At 49.3% G+C, this 24,729-nt stretch overlaps 1 protein-coding gene across 2 annotated transcripts in view; it reads right to left on the reverse strand.

Moving 5' to 3' along the window:
• Positions 1–3,130: 3,130 nt before the first annotated feature.
• Positions 3,131–24,729, reverse strand: part of LOC147092116 (AMP deaminase 3-like) — a 77,686-nt gene continuing 56,087 nt past the window's right edge. Inside the window, exons 4-9 of one of the 2 annotated variants that reach the window (XM_085975843.1) lie at positions 19,706–19,919; positions 16,940–17,069; positions 12,074–12,268; positions 10,700–10,831; positions 5,783–5,946; positions 3,131–3,288 (exon numbers count right to left, since the gene is read on the reverse strand). In XM_085975843.1, the coding sequence (XP_085831969.1) occupies positions 3,150–3,288; positions 5,783–5,946; positions 10,700–10,831; positions 12,074–12,268; positions 16,940–17,069; positions 19,706–19,919 (974 nt within the window). In that variant the 3' untranslated portion in view covers positions 3,131–3,149. Of the gene's footprint in view, positions 3,289–5,781; positions 5,947–10,699; positions 10,832–12,073; positions 12,269–16,939; positions 17,070–19,705; positions 19,920–24,729 lie in introns of those variants that run through there. The other variant, XM_085975844.1, reaches the window with a different exon arrangement.

A 24,729-nucleotide genomic window follows, 5' to 3' on the forward strand; every position in this document is an offset into this window, starting at 1 on the left:
ACTCCCTCCACCACAGGCACACTGTGGCTGCACTCTGTACCATCTACAAGATGCACTGCAGCAACTCGCCAAAGCTCCTTCAACAGCACCTTCCAAACCCGCGACCTCTACCACTTAGAAGGACAAGGGCAGCAGACGCATGGGAACATCACCACCTACAAGTTCCCCTCCAAGCCACACACCATCCTGACTTGGACCTGTATCGCCGTTCCTTCACTGTCGCTGGGACAAAATCCTGGAACTCCCTTCCTAACAGCATTGTGGGTGTACCTACACCATACGGACTGCAGCGGTTCAAGAAGGCGGCTCACCACCATCTTCTCAAGGGCAATTAGGGATGGGCACTAAATGCAGGCCTAGCCAGCGACGCCCACATACCATCAATGAATAAAAATAATAAAAATAACCTGTAAAAATATATGCTCTGGTCCCAATAACCTGTAGAAATATAGGCCCTGGACCCAATAATCTGTAAAAATAAAGGACCAGGTCCCAATAACCTGCAAAAATATAGGCCCAAGTCCAAGTAACCAGTGAAAATATAGGCCCAGGTCCAAATAACCTGAAAAATATAGGCCCAAATCCAAATAACCTGAAAAATATTGGCCCAGGTCCAAATAACCTGAAAAATATAGGAGCAGGTCCCAATAACCTGCAAAAATATAGGCCCAAGTCCAAGTAACCTGTGAAAATAGAGGCCCAGGTCCAAATAACCTGAAAAATATAGGTCCAGGTCCAAATAACCTGAAACATATAGGACCAGGTCCCAATAACCTGCAAAAATATAGGCCCAGGTCCAAATAACCTGAAAAATATAGGCCCAGGTCCAAATAACCTGAAAAATATAGGCCCAGGTCCAAATAACCTGAAAAATATAGGCCCAGGTCCAAATAACCTGAAAAATATAGGACCAGGTCCCAATAACCTACAAAAATATAGGCCCAGGTCCAAACAACCTGTGAATATATGACCCAGGTCCAAATCGCCATTAAAAATATAGGCCCAAATCCCAATAACCTGTGAATATATAGGCCCAGGTACCAATAACCTGTGAATATATAGGCCCAGGTCCCAATAACCTGTAAAAGTATAGGCCTAGATCCCAATAACCTGTAAAAATGTAGGCCCAGGTCCCAATAGCCTGCAGACATTATAGGCCCGAATAAGACCTCATCTGGAGTCACAGTCCTGGGCACGGCAGCTCAGGAAGGATATACTGGCCTTGGACGGGGTGCAGCGCAGATTCACCAGAATTACGATGACAGTTTGAAGAGACTGGGCTTGTATTCCCTTGAGAATAGAAGATTAAGGGGTGATCTAATCGAGGTGTTTAAGATGATCAAAGCAGTTGATAAGGTAGATAGAGAGAAACTATTTTCTCTGGTGAGGGGAGCTAAATCAATGGCAGAGCATGCTCGAGGGGCTGAATGGCCTCATCCTGTTCCTATGTAGCAGGCTCGAGGGGCTGAATGGCCTCTTCCTGTTCCTATGTAGCAGGCTCGAGGGGCGCAATGGCCTTCCTCCTGTTCCTATGTAACAGGCTCGAGGGGCTGAATGGCCTCTTCCTGTTCCTGTGTAACAGGCTCGAGGGGCTGAATGGCCTCCTCCTGTGACTGTGTAGCAGGCTCAAGGGGCTGAAAGGCCTCATCCTGTTCCTGTGTAACAGGCTCGAGGGGCTGAATGGCCTCCTCCTGTTCCGGTGTAACAGGCTCAAGGGGCTGAAAGGCCTCCTCCTGTTCCTGTGTAACAGGTTCGAGGGGGCTGAATGGCCTCCTCCTGTTACTGTGTAACAGGTTCGAGGGGGCTGAATGGGCCTCCTCCTGTTCCTGTGTAACAGGCTCGAGGGGGGCTAAATGGGCCTCCTCCTGTTCCTGTGTAGCACGCTCGAGGGGCTGAATGGTCTCTTCCTGTTCCTGTGTAACAGGCACGAGGGGATGAAAGGCCTCCTCCTGTTCCTGTGTAACAGGCTTGAGGGGTTGAATGGGCCTCCTACTGTTCCTGTGTAACAGGCTCAAGGGGTTGAATGGGCCTACTCCTATTCCTGTGTAACAGGCTCGAGGGGTTGAATGGCCTCCTCCTATTCCTGTGTAACAGGCTCAAGGGGTTGAATGGCCTCCTACTGTTCCTGTGTAACAGGCTCGAGGGGCTGAATGGGCTTCCTCCTGTTCCTATGGTAACAGGCTCGAGGGGCTGAATGAGCCTCCTCCTGTTCCTATGGTAACAGGCTCGAGGGGGCTGAATGGACCTCCTCCTATTCCTGTGTAACAGGCTCAAGGGACTGAATGGCCTCCTCCTATTCCTGTGTAACAGGCTCGAGGGGCTGAATGGCCTCCTCCTGTTCCTGTGTAACAGGCTCGAGGGGCTGAATGGCCTCCTCCTGTTCCTGTGTAACAGGCTCGAGGGGGCTGAATGGCCTCCTCCTGTTCCTGGGTAACAGTCTCGAGGGGCAGAATGGCCTCCTCCTGTTCCTGTGTAACATGCACGAGGGGCTGAATGGCCTCCTCCTGTTCCTGTGTAACAGGCTCGAGGGGGCTGAATGGTCTCCTCCTGTTCCTGTGTAACAGGCTCGAGGGGCTGAATGGGCCTACTCCTGTTCCTGTGTAACAGGCTCGAGGGGCTGAATGGGCCTCCTCCTGTTCCAGTGTAACAGGCTCGAGGGGCTGAATGGCCTCCTCCTGTTCCAGTGTAACAGGTTCGAGGGGCTGAATGGGCCTCCTCCTGTTCCAGTGTAACAGGCTCGAGGGGCTGAATGGCCTCCTCCTGTTCCTGTGTAACAGGCTCGAGGGGCTGAATGGCCTCCTCCTGTTCCTGTGTAACAGACTCGAGGGGCTGAATGGGCCCCCTCCTGTTCCTGTGTAACAGGCTCGAGGGGCTGAATGGCCTCCTCCTGTTCCTGTGTAACAGGCTCGAGGGGGCTGAATGGCCTCCTCCTGTTCCTGTGTAACAGGCTCGAGAGGGCTGAATGGCCTCCTCCTGTTTCTATGTAACAGGCTCGAGGGGGCTGAATGGCCTCCTCTGGTTCCCGTGTAACAGGCTCGAGGGGCTGAATGGCCTCCTCCTGTTCCTGTGTTTCGACAATCTGATTCCGACACTGCCACTCAGCTCTCTCTGAGTTGAGTTACATGGGTTTTATACGCTCGCGGCGGGTTTTATAAACTCACGTATTTCAGGAAGAGATGCAGCGACTTGTTCTTCTGAGGGTACAGGGTTGCCTCAAATATGGGCCTGAAGAGATTGTCGAGCACTTCCTCAAAGCTTTTAACTTTGCCTAATTTATGGAACACATTGCTATGGAGACAGAGAGAGAGAAATAGAGAGAGATCAAGAGTGAGATGGATAAAGAGAGAGAAAGGGAGATGGAGAGTGAGGGAGGGAGAGAGGTGGAGAGAGTGAGGGTGAGAGATGGAGAGAGGGAGGCAGCGAGAGAGAGAGATGGAGAGAGGGAGGCAGCGAGAGAGAGAGATGGAGAGAGGGAGGCAGAGAGAGAGAGATGGAGAGATAGCGAGAGAGAGATGGAGAGAGGGCGAGGGAGAGAGATGGAGCGAGAGAGAGAGAGGGAGACAGAGAGAGGGAGAGAGAGATTTGGAGACAGAGGGAGAGAGGGAGAAATGGAGACATGGCGGGAGAGAGAGGGGGGGAGAGGGAGATGGAAAGGAGGAGGGAGAGAGATGTTGAGAGAAAGGGAGGGAGAGAGAGGAAGATGGAGAGAGAGGGTGGGAGAGGTTTGGAGACAGAGTCAGAGAGAGATGGGAGACAGCGAGAAATAGACAGAGCAAGATATAGATTGATAGAGTGAAAGAGAGATTGAATGATTGTAAGAGTGAGATTGAGAAAGAGAAAAAGACAGAGGGAGGAAGAGAGGGGGTGAAAAGAGAGAGAGAAAAGAGGTGATGAGAGACAAAGTGAGTGACACAGAAAGATAATCCGAGTGTGATAGAAAGACAGACAGACAAAGAGTAAGGGACCAAGCGTGAGAGGGAGGTATATAGCAAGAGCGACACGAGTATGCAGAGTGAAAAAGAGAGAGACCGAAAGTGACACACAGGGCGAGTGTGAGTTAGGAGAACGAGGAGATGGAGGGAGAGATAGAACGAGGGAGAGAGGAGATGGAGAGTGAGGGAGAAACAGTGGGAGATAGACCAAATGTGAGAGAGAGAGAGTGAAACAGAAAAGGGATGAATGAGAGAGAGAGAGAGAGAGAGAGAATGATAGAGGGAGCAGAAGAGAAGGAATGAGATAGAAAGAGAGAGGGAGCAACAAGGAAAAGTAGTTTAGATAAAACTCAATTTAAACACCATTTTTTTAAAACAATTGCCAGAAAAATTTAAACATCAGTGTTAACAACGTGGGTTAGATACAGTCATTGTCATACGTGTCTTCACACTGTTCCCTTTGGGGAACTGTATGAAGTGGTGGAAGGATTTCTGACCACGTTAATGCTCCTTCCGTGACCGTAACCATCTTCATACCAGCCATTAGGGTGGTTAGTCCTACGGCGGGAGGGTTTTACGGGCTCCCACAACCCATACGAGGGGGGGGCCACCCACACCCACGGACGCAAGTATCCCGCTGGATGTCAACCCAGAATTTAGAGCCGGAGCTCCGACTCCACTTGCCGGGACTGTCTGGAGCGGGGTTCGAAACCCTACGCCTTCTGGCCCAGCGGCGGGGATGCTACCACTACGCCAAAGGCCCACTCCGTTAGATACAGTGTAGAGCTCTCTCTACATTACCCTGACAGTGCATCCCCACTTTATACCAGTGTCAGCATCGAGCGCTCCCAGGGCAGGTACAGCATGGGTTAGATACAGAGTAAAACTCCCTCTACACTGTCCCATCAATCACTCCCAGGGCAGATGCATCACGGGTTAGATACAGAGTTAAACTCCCTCTACACTGTCCCATCAATCACTCCCAGGGCAGGTGCAGCACGGGTTAGATAGAGAATAAAGCTCCCTCTACACTGTCCCATCAAACACTCCCAGGACAGGTACAGCACGGGTTAGATACAGAGTAAAGCTCCCTCTACACTATCCCATCAAACACTCCCAGGACAGGTACAGCACGGGTTAGATACAGAGTAAAGCTCCCTCTACACTGTCCCATCAAACACTCCCAGGACAGGTACAGCACGGGTTAGATACAGAGTAAAGCTCCCTCTACACTGTCCCATCAAACACTCCCAGGACAGGTACAGCACGGGTTAGATACAGAGTAAAGATCCCTGTACACTGTCCTATTTCTCTCTCTCTCTCTCTCTCTCTCTCTCTCCCCCGCTCTCCAATTCCAATTCCAATTCAAATGCTTTATTGGCATGAAAGTTTACAGAGAACCATATTGCCAAAGCTTACATAGCAAAAAGGTACAGTTTTCCAACATTCTGTAGGTGTCAATCGATTTGACATTTGTTGGGTACATACAATATTACTTTTAAACAATATTAATTTTAAACAGTCTTTGTACTTCATTTGGTACGTTCAATATTAATTTTAAACAGTCTTAATTTTAAACAGTCCTCAGGTTGTGACATGTTGTTACATATTTGGCCCCAAGGTATGGTCTGTCTCCTTCTCCTAGGACTAATCTCAATTTTGACAGGTCATCCAATTCCTTGAAATCTGGGGTTGTTTGGCTTAGCTTGTTGAATAATATGTTTCTTGATGTGTTGAATCTCTATCTCTCCCTTTCTCTCTTTCTCCCCATCTCTCCCTCTATCACCCATTCCCTCTATCTCAACAGCTGAGTGGTATCTCTATCCTGATGTTCCCGAGGATTCACTCACTAGATCCGTGGCACCTGAATCATCCAGCGGATTTTGGGGGAGTAGACCTTCTGATCAATGAACCAATCGGCCAGAGCCTTCCATTCATTGGGATTGCTGCCATAAATCGACATCCTGAGCTCAGCAAACTGATTGGAGGCATCATCGAGTGAATCCGAGAATTCCTAGAGGCACAACAACAGTATTAAATCAGGCGATATTCACAATTCACAATTCAAATCGCTTTATTGGCATGATAAGTTACATCTTATGTTGCCAAAGCATCAAAATACATTTATGGTTTAGCACATAAACACAGTTCTATTCATACAGTGTATAAACAGGTATATCCCTGAGTGTATAAATATACATTCGCATTGTTTATATATATTCTTTTCTTAGTTTACTGGTTGTCCCTCTGTTCATGGCAAGCTGTAACATAGTGTGCCGCCAGTGTTATACAGTTTCTCTCCTCTCCCAGTAGGAATGGGAGTTTTTGGTTGTCATTCAGATTTCTGAAATCAGGGCATATTTGTGAGAATTTTTGGTAGAAATTCTCCCTGATGCCCTGATATTTTCCACAAGCTGTGAGGAAGTGCATCTCTGTCTCCACCACTCCCTGACTGCAGTGAGAGCATATCCTGTCCTCTCTTGGCAGCCTGGTCTGCCTGTGTCTGCCTTTTTCGATCGCTAGGCTATGTTCGCTAAGTCTGTACCTTGTCAAGGTTCTTCTCAGTTTGTTATCCTTTACCATGGTCAGGTAATCAGCTATGTTGTATTGTCTGTTTAGGGCCAAGTAGCAATTGAGTTTGCTTTGGGTTTTTGTTGTTTCTGCCCAATATGTCAGATATATTCACACACTGCTCTCAGTCCCCTCTCACTTAGAGAACCTCTCTGGCCACAGGGGAGGTGCCAGAGGGCTGGAGGGCAGCTAACGTAGTACCATTATTCAAGAAGGGTAGTAGGGATTAACCAGGGAATTACAGGCCAGTGAGCCTTACATCAGTGGGAGGGAAATTATTGGAAAACATTCTGAGGGACAGAATTACTGCCCACTTGGAGAGGCAAGGATTAATCAAGGATAGTCAGCATGGCGTTGTAAGGGGGAGATCATGTCTAACCTATTTGATTGCATTTTTCGAGGGGGTGACTAGGTGTGTGGATGAGGGTGGTGCAGTTGATGTCGTCTACGTGGACTTCAGTAAGGCTTTTGACAAAGTCCCGCATGGGAGACTGGTCAAGAATGTAAGAGCCCATGGGATCCAGGGCAATTTGACATATTGGATCCAAAATTGACTTAGTGGCAGGAGGCAGAAGGTGATGGTCGAAGGTTGTTTTTGTGACTGGAAGCCTGTGTCCGGTGGTGTACCGCAGGGATTGGTGCTGGGTCCTTTGCTGTTTGTATTGTACTTTAATGATTTAGATATGAATGTGGGAGGTATGATCAGTAAGTTCACAGATAACGTGAAAATTGGTGGAGTGGTAAATAGCGAGGAGGGAAGCCTCAGGCTGCAGGACGATATAGACGGGTTGGTCAGATGGGCAGAACAGTGGCAAATGGAATTTAACCCTGATAAGTGTGAGGTGATGCATTTTGGGAGGACTAACAAGGCAAGGGAATACACAATGAATGGTCGGACCCAAGGCAGGACAGAGGATCAGAGGGACACTGGTCTGCATGTACATAGATCCCTGAAGGCAGCAGGACAGGTAGATACAGGAAACTTTCTGGTATCCGGCACGGACGGGACCGACGTGATGCCGGTTCATCAAAAATTCCGGCTAACCGAACACTATAGTAAAAGATACGGAGCTCAGAGCTCCGTATAAAGCAACAAACCCTGTTGCTTAGCTTCAGAACAATCGGCACAAGTTGCAAGCGTCTCTGTAGCTTAGCAACAGCTGCAGCTATACCCTTGCACAGCAACAAATGGAGTAAAAAAAGTAATAAAAGTTACCTGAACCTACTCCTGAATTTTGCCAGTTAACCGACATTTCTGGTTATTTAGGGGCCGGTTAATTGAAAGTTTCCTGTAAGTTGTTTAAAAGGCAGGTGGGATACTTGCATTCATTAGCGGAGACATAGAATATGAGAGCAGGGAGGTTATAATGGAGTTGTACAAAATGCTAGTTAGGCCACAGCTGGAATACTGTGTGCAGTTCTGGTCGCCACACTATTGGAAGGATGTGATTGCATTGGAGAGGGTGAAGAGGGGATTCACCAGGATGTTACCTGGGCTGGAGCGTTTCAGCTATGAAGAGAGACTGGGCAGGCTGGGGTTGTTTTCCTTAGCGCAGAGAAGGCTGAGGGGGGACCTGATTGAGGTGTACAAAAATATGAGGGGCATAGATAGGGTAGATAGAAAGGGACTTTTCCTCTTAATAGAGGGTTCAATAACCAGGGGGCATAGTTTCAAGGTAAGGGGCAGGAGGTTTAGAGGGGATTTGAGGAAAAACTTTTTCACCCAGAGGGTGGTTGGAATCTGGAACTCACTGCCTGAAAGGGTGGTAGAGGCAGGAACCCCCACAACAGTCAATAAGCATTTAGATGAGCACTTGAAATGCCATAGCATACAAGGCTACGGACCAAGTGCTGGAAAATGGGATTAGAATAGACAGGGCTTGATGGTGGGCGCGGACACGGTGGGCCGAAGGACCACATTCTGTGCTGTATAACTCTATGATTCTATGAGGTATCTGTGCAATGACTGGTGACCCTCAGTCCTCTCACTCTCAGGGGGATAACTGTACACTGACTGGTGTCTCTCAGTCCCTCTCCCCCAGGGTGATAACTGTACACTGACTGGTGTCTCTCAGTCCCCTCTCCCTCAGGGTGATATCAGTACACTGACTGGTGTCTCTCAGTCCCCTCTCCCTCAGGGTGATATCTGTACACTGACTGGTGTCTCTCAGTCCCCTCACCCTCAGGGTGATATCAGTACACTGACTGGTGTCTCTCAGTCCCCTCTCCCTCAGGGAGATATCTGTACACTGACTGGTGTCTCTCAGTCCCCTCTCCCTCAGGGTGATATCTGTACACTGACTGGTGTCTCTCAGTCCCTCTCCCCCAGGGTGATAACTGTACACTGACTGGTGTCTCTCAGTCCCCTCTCCCTCAGGGAGATATCTGTACACTGACTGGTGTCTCTCAGTCCCCTCTCCCTCAGGGAGATATCAGTACACTGACTGGTGTCTCTCAGTCCCCTCTCCCTCAGGGAGATATCTGTACACTGACTGGTGTCTCTCAGTCCCCTCTCTCTCAAGAAGATTACTGTACACTGACTGGTGTCTCTCAGTCCCTCTCCCTCAGGGAGATATCTGTACACTGACTGGTGTTTCTCAGACCCTCTCCCTCAGGGTGATATCTGTACACTGACTGGTGTCTCTCAGTCCCTCTCTCTCAGGGAGATATCTGTACACTGACTGGTGTCTCTCAGTCCCTCTCCCTCAGGGTGATATCTGTACACTGACTGGTATCTCTCAGGGCGATATCTGTACACTGATTAGTGTCTCTCAGGGTGATATCTGTACACTGATTAGTGTCTCTTAGGGTGATATCTGTACACTGATTGGTGGCTCTCAGTCCCCTCCCCCTCAGGGAGATATCTGTAAACTGACTGGTGTTTCTCAGTCCCTCTTTCACAGGTAGATATCTGTACCCTGACTGGTGTCTCTCAATCCCTCCCTCTCCCTCAGGGAGATATCTGTACACTGACTGGTGTCTCTCAGTCCCTCTCCCTCAGGGAGATATCTGCACACTGACCGGTGTCTCTCATTCCCTCTCTCCCAGGGTGATATCTGTACACTGACTGGAGTCTTTCAGTTCCCTCTCCCTCAGGGAGATATCTGTACATTGACTGGTATCTCTCAGTCCCCTCTCTCTCAGGGTGATATCTGTACACTGACTGGTGTCTCTCAGTCCCCTCTCCCTCAGGGAGATAACTGTACACTGACTGGTGTCTCTCAGTCCCCTCTCTCTCAGGGAGATATCTGTACACTGACTGGTGTCTCTCAGTCCCCTCTCCCTCAGGGTGATATCTGTACACTGACTGGTGTCTCTCAGTCCCCTCTCTCAGGGAGATATCTGTACAGTGACTGGTATCTCTCAGTCCCCTCTCTCTCAGGGTGATATCTATGCACTGATTGGTGTCTCTCAGTCCCCTCTCTCTCAGGGAGATATCTGTACACTGACTGGTGTCTCTCAGTCCCCTCTCTCTCAGGGAGATATCTGTACATTGACTGGTGTCTCTCAGTCCCCTCTCCCTCAGGGTGATATCTGCACACTGACTGCTGTCTCTCAGTCCCCTCTCTCTCAGGGAGATATCTGTAAACTGACTGGTGTCTCTCACTCCCCTCTCTCTCAGGGTGATATCTGTACACTGACTGGTGTCTCTCAGTCCCCTCTCTCTCAGGGAGATATCTGTACACTGACTAGTGTCTCTAAGTCCCTCTCTCACAGGGTGATATCTGTACACTGACTGGTGTCTCTCAGTCCCCTCTCTCAGGGAGATATCTGTAAACTGACTGGTGTATCTCAGTCCCCTCTCTCTCAGGGTGATATCTGTACACTGACTGGTGTCTCTCAGTCCCCTCTCTCTCAGGGTGATATCTGTACACTGACTGGTGTCTCTCAGTCCCTCTCTCACAGGGTGATATCTGTACACTGACTGGTGTCTCTCAGACCCCTTTCTCACAGGGTGATATCCGTACACTGACTGGTGTCTCTCAGACCCTCTCCCTCAGGGTGATATCTGTACACTGACTGGTGTCTCTCAGTCCCTCTCTCACAGGGTGATATCTGTACACTGACTGGTGTCTCTCAGACCCCTTTCTCACAGGGTGATATCTGTACACTGACTGGTGTCTCTCAGACCCTCTCCCACAGGGTGATATCCGTACACTGACTGGTGTCTCTCAGACCCATTCCTTGGCACTTACCTTGATGAGTGCCGCAAAGTACTCGCCCTTGATGTAGTTGTTGGTTTTGAGGTACAAGGCACGAAGCTCATTCGCTCCTACCGGATTGTACTTTTCATTAAACCTGTCAAACCTCTGAAACGTTTCACGGTCCTGAAGATGAGAAATCACAACAGGGTCAGTAACTAATAAAGGTAATGTCAAAGAACCAGTCTGATACTCTACATAGAAACTACCGTGTTTGGGGCTCAGTACCACACTGGGTGTGTGATCAATCTAACTCAGCACAGGGCAGGGATGGAGCCTGGCCTTCTCTGCTAGGCCGGGGATGGAGCCTGGGCCTTTCCTGAAAGGCTGGGTATGGAGCCCGGGCCTTTCCTTCTAGGCCGGGGATGGAGCCTGGGCCTTTCCTGAAAGGCTGGGTATGGAGCCCAGGCCGTTCCTTCTAGGCCGGGGATGGAGCCTGGGCCTTTCCTGCTAGGCCGGGGATGGAGCCTGGGCCTTTCCTGCTAGGCCTGGAACTGGAGCCAGGGCTTTTCCTGCTAGGCCGGGGATGGATCCAGGGCCTTTCCTGCTAGGCAAGGATGGAGCCTGGGCCTTTCCTGCTAGGCCGGGGATGGAGCCTGGTCCTTTCCTGCTAGCCCTGGAACTGGAGCCAGGGCCTTTCCTGCTAGGCCGGGGATGGATCCAGGGCCTTTCCTGCTAGGCCTGGAACTGGAGCCAGGGCCTTATCTGCTAGGCTGGGAATGGAGCCAGGGCCTTTCCTACTAGGCTGGGGATGGACCCACGGCCTTTCCTGCTAGGCCGGGGATGGAGCCTGAGCCTTCCCTGCTAGGCTGGGAGTGGAGGCTTGGCTTTTCCTGTAAGGCTGGGGGAATGCTGCCTGGGCCTTTCCTGCTGTGTGTGTGGGGCTCAGTACCACACCGTGTGTGAGATCAGCTCACTCAGCACTAGGCCGGAGATGGAGCCTGGGCCTTTCCTGCTCTGTGTGTGTGTGAGGCTCAGTACCACACCGGGTGTGAGATCAGGCTCACTCAGCACTAGGCCGGAGATGGAGCCTGGGCCTTTCCTGCTCTGTGTGTGGTGCTCAGTACATCACCGGGTGTGAGATCAGCTCACTCAGCACAGGCCGGGGATGGAGCCTGGGTCTTTCCTGCTGTGTGTGTGTGTGAGGCTCAGTACCACACCGGGTGTGAGATCAGGCTCACTCAGCACAGGCCGGGGATGGAGCCTGGGTCTTTCCTGCTGTGTGTGTGTGTGGGGCTCAGTACCACACCGGGTGTGAGATCAGCTCACTCAGCACAGGCCGGGGATGGAGCCTGGGCCTCTCCTGTTCTGTGTTTGTTGGTGAGCGTGGGTTGATATTTTACCATCAGGAGAGTGACCCAGTCTTACAGCGTGCACGTTGAGGGCATCGATGTCCATGTTGTTGGGGTTAAGTTTGAGGTATTGGAACTGTTCCTGGAGTGTCGTCTTCCTGCCACCGACCTCCTGCACCACACGCTCCGAATCTCGCTGGTACGTCTTGCGGATGAACTGCAGGAGGCTGTTCTGGTTCATGCAGGCCGCGGCGTGGATGTGTGTGTCCACCTGTACCGGGGGGGAGAGGGACCATTAGGAGACGAGGAGTAATGCAGAGAGAGACACAGAGTGAGTCAGACAGTGGGTGAGAGAGAGACAGAGAGAGAGAGATAGTGTGTGAGAGAGAGACAGACAGACAGAGTGTGTGTGAGAGAGAGAGAGAGAGAGAGAGCTGGACAGAGAGAGAGAGCCAGTGTGTGTGTGAGAGAGACAGAATGTGTGTGTAAGAGAGACAGACAGAGAGAGAGAGACAGTGTGTGCGCGTGAGAGAGAGTGTGTGTGAGAGAGAGACAGAGAGGGAGATAGTTTGTGAGAGAGAGACAGACAGTGAGACTGTGTGGGTGAGAGAGAGAGAGAGAGACGGACAGAGAGAGCCAGTGTGTGTGTGAGAGAGAGAGTGTGTGTGTGTGTGAGAGAGACAGACAGAGTGTGTGTGAGAGAGAGACAGAGAATGTGTGTGAGAGAGACAGACAGAGTGTGTGTGAGAGAGAGACAGACAGAGTGTGTGTGAGAGAGAGACAGTGTGTGTGAGAGAGAGAGACAGACAGAGTGTGTGGGAGAGAGAGACAGAGAGAGAGACAGTGTGTGAGAGAGAGACAGACAGAGTGTGTGTGTGTGTGTGTGAGACAGACAGAGAGCCAGTGTGTGTGAGAGAGAGACAGAGAGTGTGTGTGAGAGAGAGACAGAGTGTGTGTGAGAGAGAGACAGAGTGTGTGTGAGAGAGAGAGACAGACAGAGTGTGTGTGTGAGAGAGAGACAGTGTGTGAGAGAGAGAGACAGTGTGTGAGAGAGAGACAGACAGAGTGTGTGTGTGAGAGAGAGACAGACAGAGTGTGTGTGAAAGAGAGACAGAGAGTGTGTGTGAGAGAGAGACAGAGTGTGTGTGAGAGAGAGACAGAGTGTGTGTGAGAGAGAGAGACAAACAGAGTGTGTGTGTGAGAGAGAGACAGTGTGTGAGAGAGAGAGACAGAGTGTGTGAGAGAGAGACAGAGAGTGTGTGTTTTTGTGAGAGAGACAGAGAGAGAGACAGTAAGAGAGAGACAGAGTGTGTGCATGAGAGTGTGTGTGTGAGAGTGAAAGATAGAGACAGAGAGAAAGAGACAATGAAATAGAGACAGAGAGAGAGAGAGACAGTGCGAGAGAGAGAGAGACAGTGAGAGTGTGTGGGTGAGCGAGAGAGAGGGACACAGAGAGAGAGCCAGTGTGTGTGTGAGAGAGACAGAGTGTGTGTGTGAGAGACAGACAGAGTGTGTGTGTGAGAGACAGACAGAGTGTGTGTGAGAGAGACAGACAGAGTGTGTGTGTGAGAGAGACAGACAGAGTGTGTGAGAGAGAGAGACAGAGTGTGTGTGTGAGAGAGACAGACAGGGTGTGTGTGAGAGAGACACAGAGTGTGTGTGAGAGAGACAGACAGAGTGTGTGTGAGAGAGACAGACAGAGTGTGTGTGAGAGAGACAGTGTGTGAGAGAGAGAGACAGACAGTGTGTGAGAGAGACAGACAGAGTGTGTGTGTGAGAGAGACAGACAGAGTGTGTGAGAGAGAGAGACAGAGTGTGTGTGTGAGAGAGACAGACAGGGTGTGTGTGAGAGAGACACAGAGTGTGTGTGAGAGAGACAGACAGAGTGTGTGTGAGAGAGACAGTGTGTGAGAGAGAGAGACAGACAGTGTGTGAGAGAGACAGACAGAGTGTGTGTGTGAGAGAGAGACAGACAGAGTGTGTGTGAGAGAGAGACAGAGTGTGTGTGTGAGAGAGAGACAGAGTGTGTGTGTGAGAGAGAGACAGACAGAGTGTGTGAGAGAGAGAGACAGTGTGTGTGAGAGAGAGACAGACAGAGTGTGTGTGAGAGAGACAGACAGAGTGTGTGTGTGAGAGAGAGACAGACAGAGTGTGTGAGAGAGAGTCAGTGTGTGTGAGAGAGAGACAGACAGAGTGTGTGTGAGAGAGACAGACAGAGTGTGTGTGTGAGAGAGAGACAGACAGAGTGTGTGTGAGAGAGAGAGACAGACAGAGTGTGTGTGTGAGAGAGACAGAGTGTGTGTGTGAGAGAGACAGACAGAGTGTGTGTGTGAGAGAGACAGAGTGTGTGTGTGAGAGAGACAGTGTATGAGAGAGACAGACAGAGTGTGTGTGAGAGAGACAGACAGAGTGTGTGTGAGAGAGAGAGACAGACAGAGAGTGTGTGTGAGAGAGACAGTGTATGAGAGAGACAGACAGAGTGTGTGTGAGAGAGACAGACAGAGTGTGTGTGAGAGAGAGAGACAGACAGAGTGTGTGTGTGAGAGAGAGACAGACAGAGTGTGTGTGAGAGAGAGAGACAGACAGAGTGTGTGAGAGAGAGAGACAGACAGAGTGTGTGTGAGAGAGACAGAGTGTGTGTGAGAGAGACAAACAGAGTGTGTGTGAGAGAGACAGAGTGTGTGTGAGAGAGAGACAGACAGAGTGTGTGTGAGAGAGACAGACAGAGTGTGTGTGAGAGAGAGAGACAGAGTGTGTGTGTGAGAGAGACAGTGTGTGTGAGAGAGAGACAGACAGAGTGTGTGTGAGAGAGACAAACAGAGTGTGTGTGAGAGAGACAGAGTGTGTGTGAGAGAGAGACAGACAGAGTGTGTGTGAGAGAGACAGACAGAGTGTGTGTGAGAGAGAGACAGACAGAGTGTGTGTGTGAGAGACAGACAGAGTGTGTGTGTGAGAGAGACAGAGTGTGTGTGAGAGAGAGAGACAGACAGAGTGTGTGTGAGAGAGAGAGACAGACAGAGTGTGTGTGTGAGAGACAGACAGAGTGTGTGTGTGAGAGAGACAGAGTGTGTGTGAGAGAGAGAGACAGACAGAGTGTGTGTGAGAGAGAGAGACAGACAGAGTGTGTGTGAGAGAGACAGACAGAGTGTGTGTGAGAGAGACAGTGTGTGTGAGAGAGAGACAGACAGAGTGTGTGAGAGAGAGAGAGACAGAGTGTGTGTGTGAGAGACAGTGTGTGAGAGAGAGAGACAGACAGAGTGTGTGTGAGAGAGACAGTGTGTGAGAGAGAGAGACAGACAGAGTGTGTGTGAGAGACAGACAGAGTGTGTGTGAGAGAGAGAGACAGACAGAGTGTGTGTGTGAGAGAGAGACAGCGTGTGTGTGAGAGAGACAGAGTGTGTGTGAGAGAGAGAGAGACAGAGTGTGTGTGAGAGAGAGAGACAGACAGAGTGTGTGTGTGAGAGAGACAGAGTGTGTGTGTGAGAGAGGCAGAGTGTGTGTGTGAGAGAGAGACAGTGGGTGTGAGAGAGAGACAGACAGAGTGTGTGGGAGAGAGAGACAGAGTGTGTGTGTGAGAGAGAGACAGACAGAGTGTGTGTGTGAGAGAGACAGAGTGTGTGTGAGAGACAGACAGAGTGTGTGTGAGAGAGAGAGACAGACAGAGTGTGTGTGTGAGAGAGACAGAGTGTGTGTGTGAGAGAGACAGAGTGTGTGTGTGAGAGAGAGACAGTGGGTGTGAGAGAGAGACAGACAGAGTGTGTGGGAGAGAGAGACAGAGTGTGTGTGTGAGAGAGAGACAGTGTGTGAGAGAGAGAGACAGACAGAGTGTGAGAGAGAGAGACAGTGTGTGAGAGAGAGAGACAGACAGAGTGTGTGTGAGAGAGAGAGACAGACAGAGTGTGTGTGTGAGAGAGAGACAGTGTGTGAGAGAGAGAGACAGACAGAGTGTGTGTGTGAGAGAGAGAGACAGACAGAGTGTGTGTGTGAGAGAGAGACAGTGTGTGAGAGAGAGAGACAGACAGAGTGTGTGTGTGAGAGAGAGACAGACAGAGTGTGTGTGTGAGAGAGAGACAGTGTGTGAGAGAGAGAGACAGTGAGAGAGAGAGACCGTGTTTGTGCGTGAGAGAAAGTGTGTGTGTGAAAGAGAAAGATAGAGAGACAGAGAGAGAGACAATGAAAGAGAGAGACAGTGAGAGAAACAGAGAGACAGAGAGAGACAGTGAGAGAGAGAGAGACAGTGAGAGCCAAGAGAGGACAGGATATGCTCTCACTGCAGTCAGGGAGTGGTGGAAACAGAGAGGCACTTCCTCACAGGTTGTGGAAAATATCAGGGCATCAGGGAGAATTTCTACCAAAAATTCACGAAAATATGCCCTGAATTCAGAAATTTGAATGACGACCAAAAACTGCCATACCTACTAGGGGAACAGAGAAATTGTGTAACCTTAGCGGCACACTATGTTACAGCTTGCCATAAACAGAGGGACAACCAGTAAACCTAAGAAAAGAGTATATACAAATTATATGAATGTATATTTATACACTCAGGGATATATCTGTTTATACACTGTATGAATAGATCTGCGTTTATGTGTTCAATCATAAATGTTTTTCGATGCTTTGGCAACGTAAGATGTACCTTATCATGCCAATAAAGCGATTTGAATTTAATTGAATTGAGAGAGAGAGAGAGAGGGTGTGTGAGAGAGAGGCAGAGTGTTTGTGTGTGTGGGAGCGAGACAGACAGAGAGAAAGTGAGAATCGTGAGAGACAGAGTGAGAGAAAGAGCGACAGAGAGTGTGAGTCCATTTTGCATCTCTCCTGATTTTTATTTCTATGTGTAGAGGCTCCCTTGCCCCCACCCTTGGACCTACCACCCTTGACCCCCACCTCCGCCCGTGACCCTCACCCTTTGACCCCCCCTCCCCGTCCTTGATCCCACCTTGCCCACGTTGTAAAAGTCACTGTGCGAGGCAGCCTGTAGATCAACAAACTCCTTCTTCTCATTGACCAGCAGGTGGAGCTGAAACTTGGAGCTGAGGATCTTCAGCCTCTGGTTACAATAGGTCTTCCTGCAATTGGGGAAAGAAATCCACATTAGGGAGGGTATTAAACGGGAGTGAGAGTGAGCGAGAGAGGGAGAGAGCTAGAGGGTGAAAGGGGGGGGGGAGGGCGAGAGGGAGAGGATCTTCAGTCTCTAGTTCCAATAGGTCTGCCTGTGATTGGGGAAAGAAATCCACATTAGGGAGGGTATTAATAGGAGTGAGAGTGAGAGACCCGAAACGTCAACTCTAATTTTGCTCCACAGATGTTGCCTGGCCTGCTGAGTTTTTCCAGCATTTTCTGTAGTTATTTTGGATTTCCAGCATCTGCAGTATTTGCTATCGAGCATCTTCAGTCTCTGGTTACAATAGGTCTTCCTGTGATTGGGAATTAAATCCATATTAGAGAGGGGATTAAACAGGAAGGAGAGTGGGAGGGAGAAGGGGAAAAGAGGACAGAGAGCGAGAGAGAGATAGACAAGGAGAGGATCTTCAGTCTCTCATTACAATAGATCTTCCTACGATTGGGGAAGAAATCCACATTAGGGAGGGTATTAAATGGGAAGGAGAGTGAGAGAGAGAGAGATAGATGGAGAGAGAAAGAGAGAGGGAGAGAGAGAAAGAGGGAGAGAGAGAGATGGGGGAGTGAGCGAGAGAAGAAGAGGGGGGAGAGGGCGAGAGAGAAAGGAACTTCAGTCTCTGGTTACAGTAGGTCTTCCTGCGATTGGGGAAAGAAACCCACATTAGAGAGGGTATTAAACGGGAGTGAGAGTGAGAGAGAGAGAGAGGGGGGGAGAGAGAGAGAGGGAGAGATAGAGGGAGAGATAGAGGGAGCGAGAGAAGAGAGAGAGAGAGAGGGGGAGAGAGAGAGAGGGAGAGAGAGAGAAAGGGAGAGGGAAAGAGGGAGAGGGAGAAAGGGAGAGGGAAAGAGGGAGAGGGAAAGAGGGAGAGATAGAAGAGGAGAGAGAGAGTGATAGAGAAGGAGAGGATCTTCAGTCTCTGGTTACAATAGGTCTGCCTGCGATTGGGGAAAGAAATCCACATTAGAGAGGGTATTAAACGGGAGTGAGAGTGAGAGAGAGAGAGAGGGGGGGAGAGAGAGAGAGGGAGAGATAGAGGGAGAGATAGAGGGAGCGAGAGAGAGAGAGAGGGGGAGCGAGAGAGAGGGAGAGAGAGAGAAAGGGAGAGGGAAAGAGGGAGAGGGAGAAAGGGAGAGGGAAAGAGGGAGAGGGAAAGAGGGAGAGATAGAAGAGGAGAGAGAGAGTGATAGAGAAGGAGAGGATCTTCAGTCTCTGGTTACAATAGGTCTGCCTGCGATTGGGGAAAGAAATCCACATTAGAGAGGGTATTAAATGTGAAGGAGAGTGAGAGAGAGGGGGAGAGAGAGAGGGGGGAAACAGACAATACAACATGGCTGATTACCTGACCATGGTAAAGGATAGCAAACTGAGAAAAACCTTGACAATGTACAGACTTAGTGAACATAGCCTGGCGATCGAAAAAGGTAGACACAGGCAGACCCGGCTACCAAGAGAGGACAGGATATGCTCTCACTGCAGTCAGGGAGTGGTGGAGACAGAGATGCACTTCCTCACAGCTTGTAGAAAATATCAGGGCATAAGGGAGAATTTCTACCCAAAATTCACAAAAATATGCCCGGAATTCAGAAATTTGAATGACGACCAAAAACTCCCATACCTACTAGGGGAAGAGAGAAATTGTGTAACCTTAGCGGCACACTATGTTACAGCTTGCCATAAACAGAGGGACAACCACTAAATATAAGAAAAGAGTATATACAAATTATATGAATGTATATTTATACACTCAGGGATATATCTGTTTATACACTGTATGGATAGATCTGTATTTTTGTGTACAACCATGAATGTTTTTCGATGCTTTGGCAACATAAGATGTACCTTATCATGCCAATAAAGCGATTTGAATTTGAATTTGAATTTGAGAGCTAGAGGGGGGAGACGAGAGAGAAGCGGAGGAGATGAGAGAGAGGGAGAGGGCAAGAGAGGGTGAGGTCTTCAGTCTCTGGTTACAATAGGTCTTCCTGTGATTGGGAAAATAAATCCACATTGGAGAGGGTATTAAATGTGAAGCAGAGTGAGAGAGAGGGAGAGAGATAGAGGGGGAGAGAGAGAGGGAGAGATGCGGGGACAGAGAGAGAAGGGAGGGGACGAGAGAGAGGGAGAGGGCGAGAGAGGGAGAGCGAGGGGGTCTTCAGTCTCTGGTTACAATAGGTCTTCCTGTGATTGGGAATGAAATCCATATTAGAGATGGTCTTAAGTGGGAAGGAGAGTGGGAGAGAGAAGGGGAAAAGAAGAGAGAGAGAGAGAGTGAGATAGAGAAGGAGAGGATCTTCAGTTTCTAGTTTACAATAGGTCTGCCTGTGATTGGGGAAAGAAATCCACATTCGAGAGGGTATTAAATGGGAAGGAGAGTGAGAGAGAGGGAGGACAGAAGGATCTTCAGTCTTTTGTTACAATAGGCCGTCCTGCGATTGGGGAAAGAAATCTACATTAGAGAGGCTATTGGACGGGAAGGAGAGTGAGAGAGAGGGCAGAGAGATAGAGGGGGTGAAAGAGAGATGGGGGAGAGCGCGAATGAGAGAATGAGAAAGTGTGGTCGGTTCCTGGTCCACTGGTACTTACAGTGGTCCATTAGAGATAATCTCCAGCACAGCCTTCAGGTCCTCACTGTACTCGGAGTGGTCTGGGTAGCTGAGGGATCCAGGAGTGTAGAGATTCCCGGCCTCGTCCAGCACAGCGAGAACGCCGCCCCTCATCTCCAGCGTGGAGGGAAGGTCCGCGGGGATGCCCTCCAGGCTCAGGGCCTGCTCCATGTTCGCCGGATAGCAGGTGAACTCTAGTGAGAGAGAGAGGAAACAAACAGTCCAGACCATCAAAACCACTCCCGCAGAGGCCTCTCTCCTCCATGCCACCCTCCGCTGCAGTGGGTACTGTCGGATATTCGACCATGGGGGCAGTGCAACCTCTCGCACACAGAGAAGGTAAAGACTTTGCTCTCATTTCCGCCGCGCCTTCACAGCCAATGAAGTGCAGTCGCTGTTGTAATGTAGTAATCGCAGCAGCCCAATTCGTGCACAGCAAGATCCCGCAAACAGCAGTGTGGTAATGACGAGATCATCGGGGCCTTTTTCCGTGATGCTGGTTGAGGGATAAATATTGGCCACAGGACAGCGGGGAGAAATACTCCCTGCTCTTCTTCCAATAGTGGCCGTGGGACCTTTTAATTCCTCAGGGCTTGTGCTGGGTTAGCTGATCATAGAAACATAGAAGATCGGAGCAGGAGTGGGCCATTCGGCCCCTCGAGCCTGCTCCGCCATTCAATGCGATCATGGCTGATCATCCAAATTCAGTACCCTGTCCCTGCCTTCTCCCCATATCCCTTGATACATTTAGCCTTAAGAAATATAACCAACTCCTTCTTGAATATATTTAATGAACTGGCCTCCACCACCTTCTGTGGTAGAGAATTCCACAGGTTCACCACTATCTCGGTGAAGAAATTCCTCCTCATTTCTGTCCTAAATGGCTTAACCCTTATCCTTAGACTGTGACCCCTGGTCCTGGACTCCCCGACCATCGGGAACATCCTCCCTGTACCTAGTCTGTCTAGTCCTGTTAGAATTTTATAAGTTTCAATGAGATCACCTCTCATTCTTCTAAACTCCAGCGAGTACAAGCCCAATCGACCCAATCTCTCCTCATACGTCATTCCTGCCATCCCAGGTATCAGCCTGGTGAATCTTCGCTGAACTCCTTCCATGGCAAGAACATCCTTCCTCAGATAAGGCGACCAAAACTGCACACAATACTCAAGATGTGGTCTCACCAAGGCCCTGTACAGCTGCAGCAAGACATCCTTGTTCCTGTACTCAAACCCTCTCGCTACGAAGGCCAGCATACCATTTGCCTTCTTAACCGCCTGCTGCACCTGCATGCTTACCTTCAGCGACTGGTGCACAAGGAAACCCAGGTCTCGTTGCATTTCCCCTTCTCCCAATCTATTGCCATTTAGATAATAATCTGCCTTCCTGTTTTTGCCACCAAAGTGGATAACCTCACATTTATCCACGTTATATTGCATCTGCCATGTTTCTGCCCAATCACCCAACATGTCCAAATCATCCTGGAGTTTCTCGACATCCTCCTCACAGCACACACGCCCACCCAGCTTTGTGTCATCTGCAAATGTGGAGATATTACATCTAGTTCCCTTGTCCAGATCATCTTTAATATATATTGTGAATAGCTAGGGTCCAAGGACCGATCCCTGCGGTACCCCACTAGTCACTGTCTGCCACTCGGAAAAAGACCCATTTATTCCAACTCTTTGCTTTCTGTCTGCCAACCAGTTCTCTATCCAAGTCAATACCTTGCCCCCAATCCCATGTGCCTTAACTTTACATGCTAATCTCTTATGCGGGACCTTATCGAAGGCCTTCTGAAAGTCCAGATACATCACATCCACTGGTTCTCCCTTATCTATTTTACCAGTTACATCCTCAATTAATTCCAGTAGATTAGTCAAGCACGATTTACCTTTTGTAAATCCATGTTGACTTTGTCCGATCCTGTCACTGTTTTCCAAGTGCTCTGCTATCACATCTTTTATAATGGACTCTAGCATTTTCCCCACTACCGATGACAGGCTTACTGGTTTTTAATTCCCGGTGTTCTCTCTGCCACCTTTTTTGAATAGTGGGGTAAAATTAGCTACCCTCCAATCCATGGATACTGTTCCAGATTCCATCATACACCTGGTGTGGCACTGGGCCCCACACACAGAGCGGAAAAGGCCCAGGTTTTATCCAACTGAACTTACTTAATACCCAGTGTCAGCATCGAGCGCTCCCAGGGCAGGTACAGCACGGGTTAGATACAGTGTAGAACTCCCTCTACATCACCCTGACAGTGTGTCCCACACTTTATACCCAGTGTCAGCATCGAGCGCTCCCAGGGCAGGTACAGCACGGGTTAGATACAGTGTAGAGCTCCCTCTACATCACCCTAACAGTGTGTCCCCACTTTATACCCAGTGTCAGCATCGAGCGCTCCCAGGGCAGGTACAGCACGGGTTAGATACAGTGTAGAGCTCCCTCTACATTACCCTGACAGTGTGTCCTCACTTTATACCCAGTGTCAGCATCGAGCGCTCCCAGGGCAGGTACAGCACGGGTTAGATACAGTGTAGAGCTCCCTCTACATTACCCTGACAGTATGCCCCCACTTTATACCCAGTGTCAGCATCAAGTGCTCCCAGGGCAGGTACAGCACAGGTTAGATACAGTGTAGAGCTCCCTCTACATTACCCTGACAGTATGTCCCCACTTTATACCCAGTGTCAGCATCGCGCGCTCCCAGGGCAGGTACAGCATGGGTTAGATACAGTGTAGAGCTCCCTCTACATTACCCTGACAGTATGCCCCCACTTTATACCCAATGTCTGTGAGGGTGTCGGTCAGTTCCTTCAGTAACCCCTAGATGGCACCTTCACTGGTTGGTTTCCCTTTGTTAATTGTTACTAGTTTCTCCTGTGTTTAATATTTAATTGCCTTTTATCTGGTTTATTGGTTTCACCTGTTTTAGCTTGTATTTAAGTTCTGTGGTTTCTTCCCTCTGGGCTCTGTCCTGACAAGGGAGTTAGACTTGACTAGGTGCTCAGTTTTGGACAAGCCGGTTGCCCTGTGGTAGCTTGTCTTGAGCTCAGTTTGGATAAGCCGGTTGCCTCATGGTAGCTTGTCTTGAGTTCCTATCTTGACAAGCCAGTTGCCCTGGGGTAGCTTGTCTTGAGCTCAGTCTTGACAAGCCAGTTGCCTCATGGTAGCTTGTCTTGAGTTCCTATCTTGACAAGCCGGTTGCCCTGGGGTAGCTTGTCTTGAGCTCAGTCTTGACAAGCCGGTTGCCTCATGGTAGCTTGTCTTGAGTTCCTATCTTGACTAGCCATTTGCCTATATGGTAGCTTGTCTTGAGCTCCTATGTTTTGTAACTGTTTACCTGTGTGATTCTAGTAAAGTACTGTTATTTAAGACTGGATATCTGCTTCTTGCCTCGTCTGTCTGCACTTGGGTCCAGGACCAGCCTCCGCCTTGATAGCACGGTCCCGTGTCTACACGGCCCCGTGACAGCAACCCTGATAGTAGGACTGAGCCAGTATGGGCCCAGCAGCGATGGAGGAATTTTTTTCTATTCTCGTTCGTTAAGGTGCTTTCCTCGCCCTTCTTGCGTCCCTTCGGAATATAATCCATTGAGCGTGTCAACTCTGGAAAACGATGGCTCCGTCGCTTACAAAGATTAGGATCATATGATCGTCATGACATGTACTTGCCGCTAGTGGATGAGGAGGATGATTTTGTCTTGAGATTTCTGAACATCTGCAGTTCGTGATCAGTCGGAATGGGAAATATCATTGCTTGAAAAGCCAAGAAAATTCGTTATGTGCACTAATACAGACTTTTTCATTTTTGACTTCTAGTTCTAAATGCCCAGGAGGGTGTGTGGCTGGTTACTGTTGTACACGTGTGACTGTGACTTCGGATTTTATCAAGTTTGAGCCGTTTAAGTCTTTTCCCCCCTTGGGTATCCATATCACTATAACACAGAAGTGTGGATAATTTAAGCATATGCTCTATTTTGATTTAAATGATTATCCTGTGCCTTATGTCTTTATAATGAAACGAGGGCCATTTTTTAATTGTCGGTTTCCGGTTATGTGCTTTTTGGTTTGTTTTGAGCAATGTTTTGCTGCTTGTTTGCTCTCATGTTGCTGGTTACCCAAATTGCAGGAGGTGTATTGACCATTTCACCACTGCTCTTGGGCAGCAAGCTTTCTGGTTTTTTTGTTTTGCTAAATGTGCTCTTGGTAGTTCTGTCTTGAGTAATTGATCTCGTGGTTTTTTTTTAATGTTTGAAGCTGAGTGTTTTTAATGTAGAGGCAGTGACTGTGCTATATGACGCTTTTTTGGTCGTACAGGCAGAGTTTTGTACACCAGCACCACGAGTACTGTCTTATCAGTCCTTTGGTTCCTGCTTCCAGACCTCCCCCCCTCCCTCCCCCCACCCCACATGATTGAAGGTCAGCAAGTCTACACTGGCCGTCGCCACCCTAATCATCCAGGAGGAAGTTCAGGAGCCATTCCTAGGGGAGGGGGTCCTGTGAGGGTGCCGGTCAGTTCCTTCAGTAACCCCTAGATGGCACCTTCACTGGTTGGTTTCCCTTTGTTAATTGTTACTAGTTTCTCCTGTGTTTATTATTTAATTGCCTTTTATCTGGTTTATTGGTTTCACCTGTTTTTGCTTGTATTTAAGTTCTGTGGTTTCTTCCCTCTGGGCTCTGTCCTGACAAGGGAGTTAGTCTTGACTAGGTGCTCAGTTTGAACAAGCCGGTTGCCTCATGGTAGCTTGTCGTGAGTTCCTATCTTGACAAGCCGGTTGCCCTGGGGTAGCTTGTCTTGAGCTCAGTCTTGACAAGCCGGTTGCCTCACGGTAGCTTGTCTTGAGTTCCTATCTTGACTAGCCATTTGCCTATGTGGTAGCTTGTCTTGAGCTCCTATGTTTTGTAACTGTTTACCTGTGTGATTCTAGTAAAGTACTGTTATTTAAGACTGCATATCTGCTTCTCGCCTCGCCTGTCTGCACTTGGGTCCAGAACC

Source organism: Somniosus microcephalus, unplaced genomic scaffold (assembly GCF_052327205.1).
Source record: "Somniosus microcephalus isolate GS21.2 unplaced genomic scaffold, FLI_Smic_1.0 unresolved_chr2, whole genome shotgun sequence".
Taxonomy (NCBI): domain Eukaryota; kingdom Metazoa; phylum Chordata; class Chondrichthyes; order Squaliformes; family Somniosidae; genus Somniosus; species Somniosus microcephalus.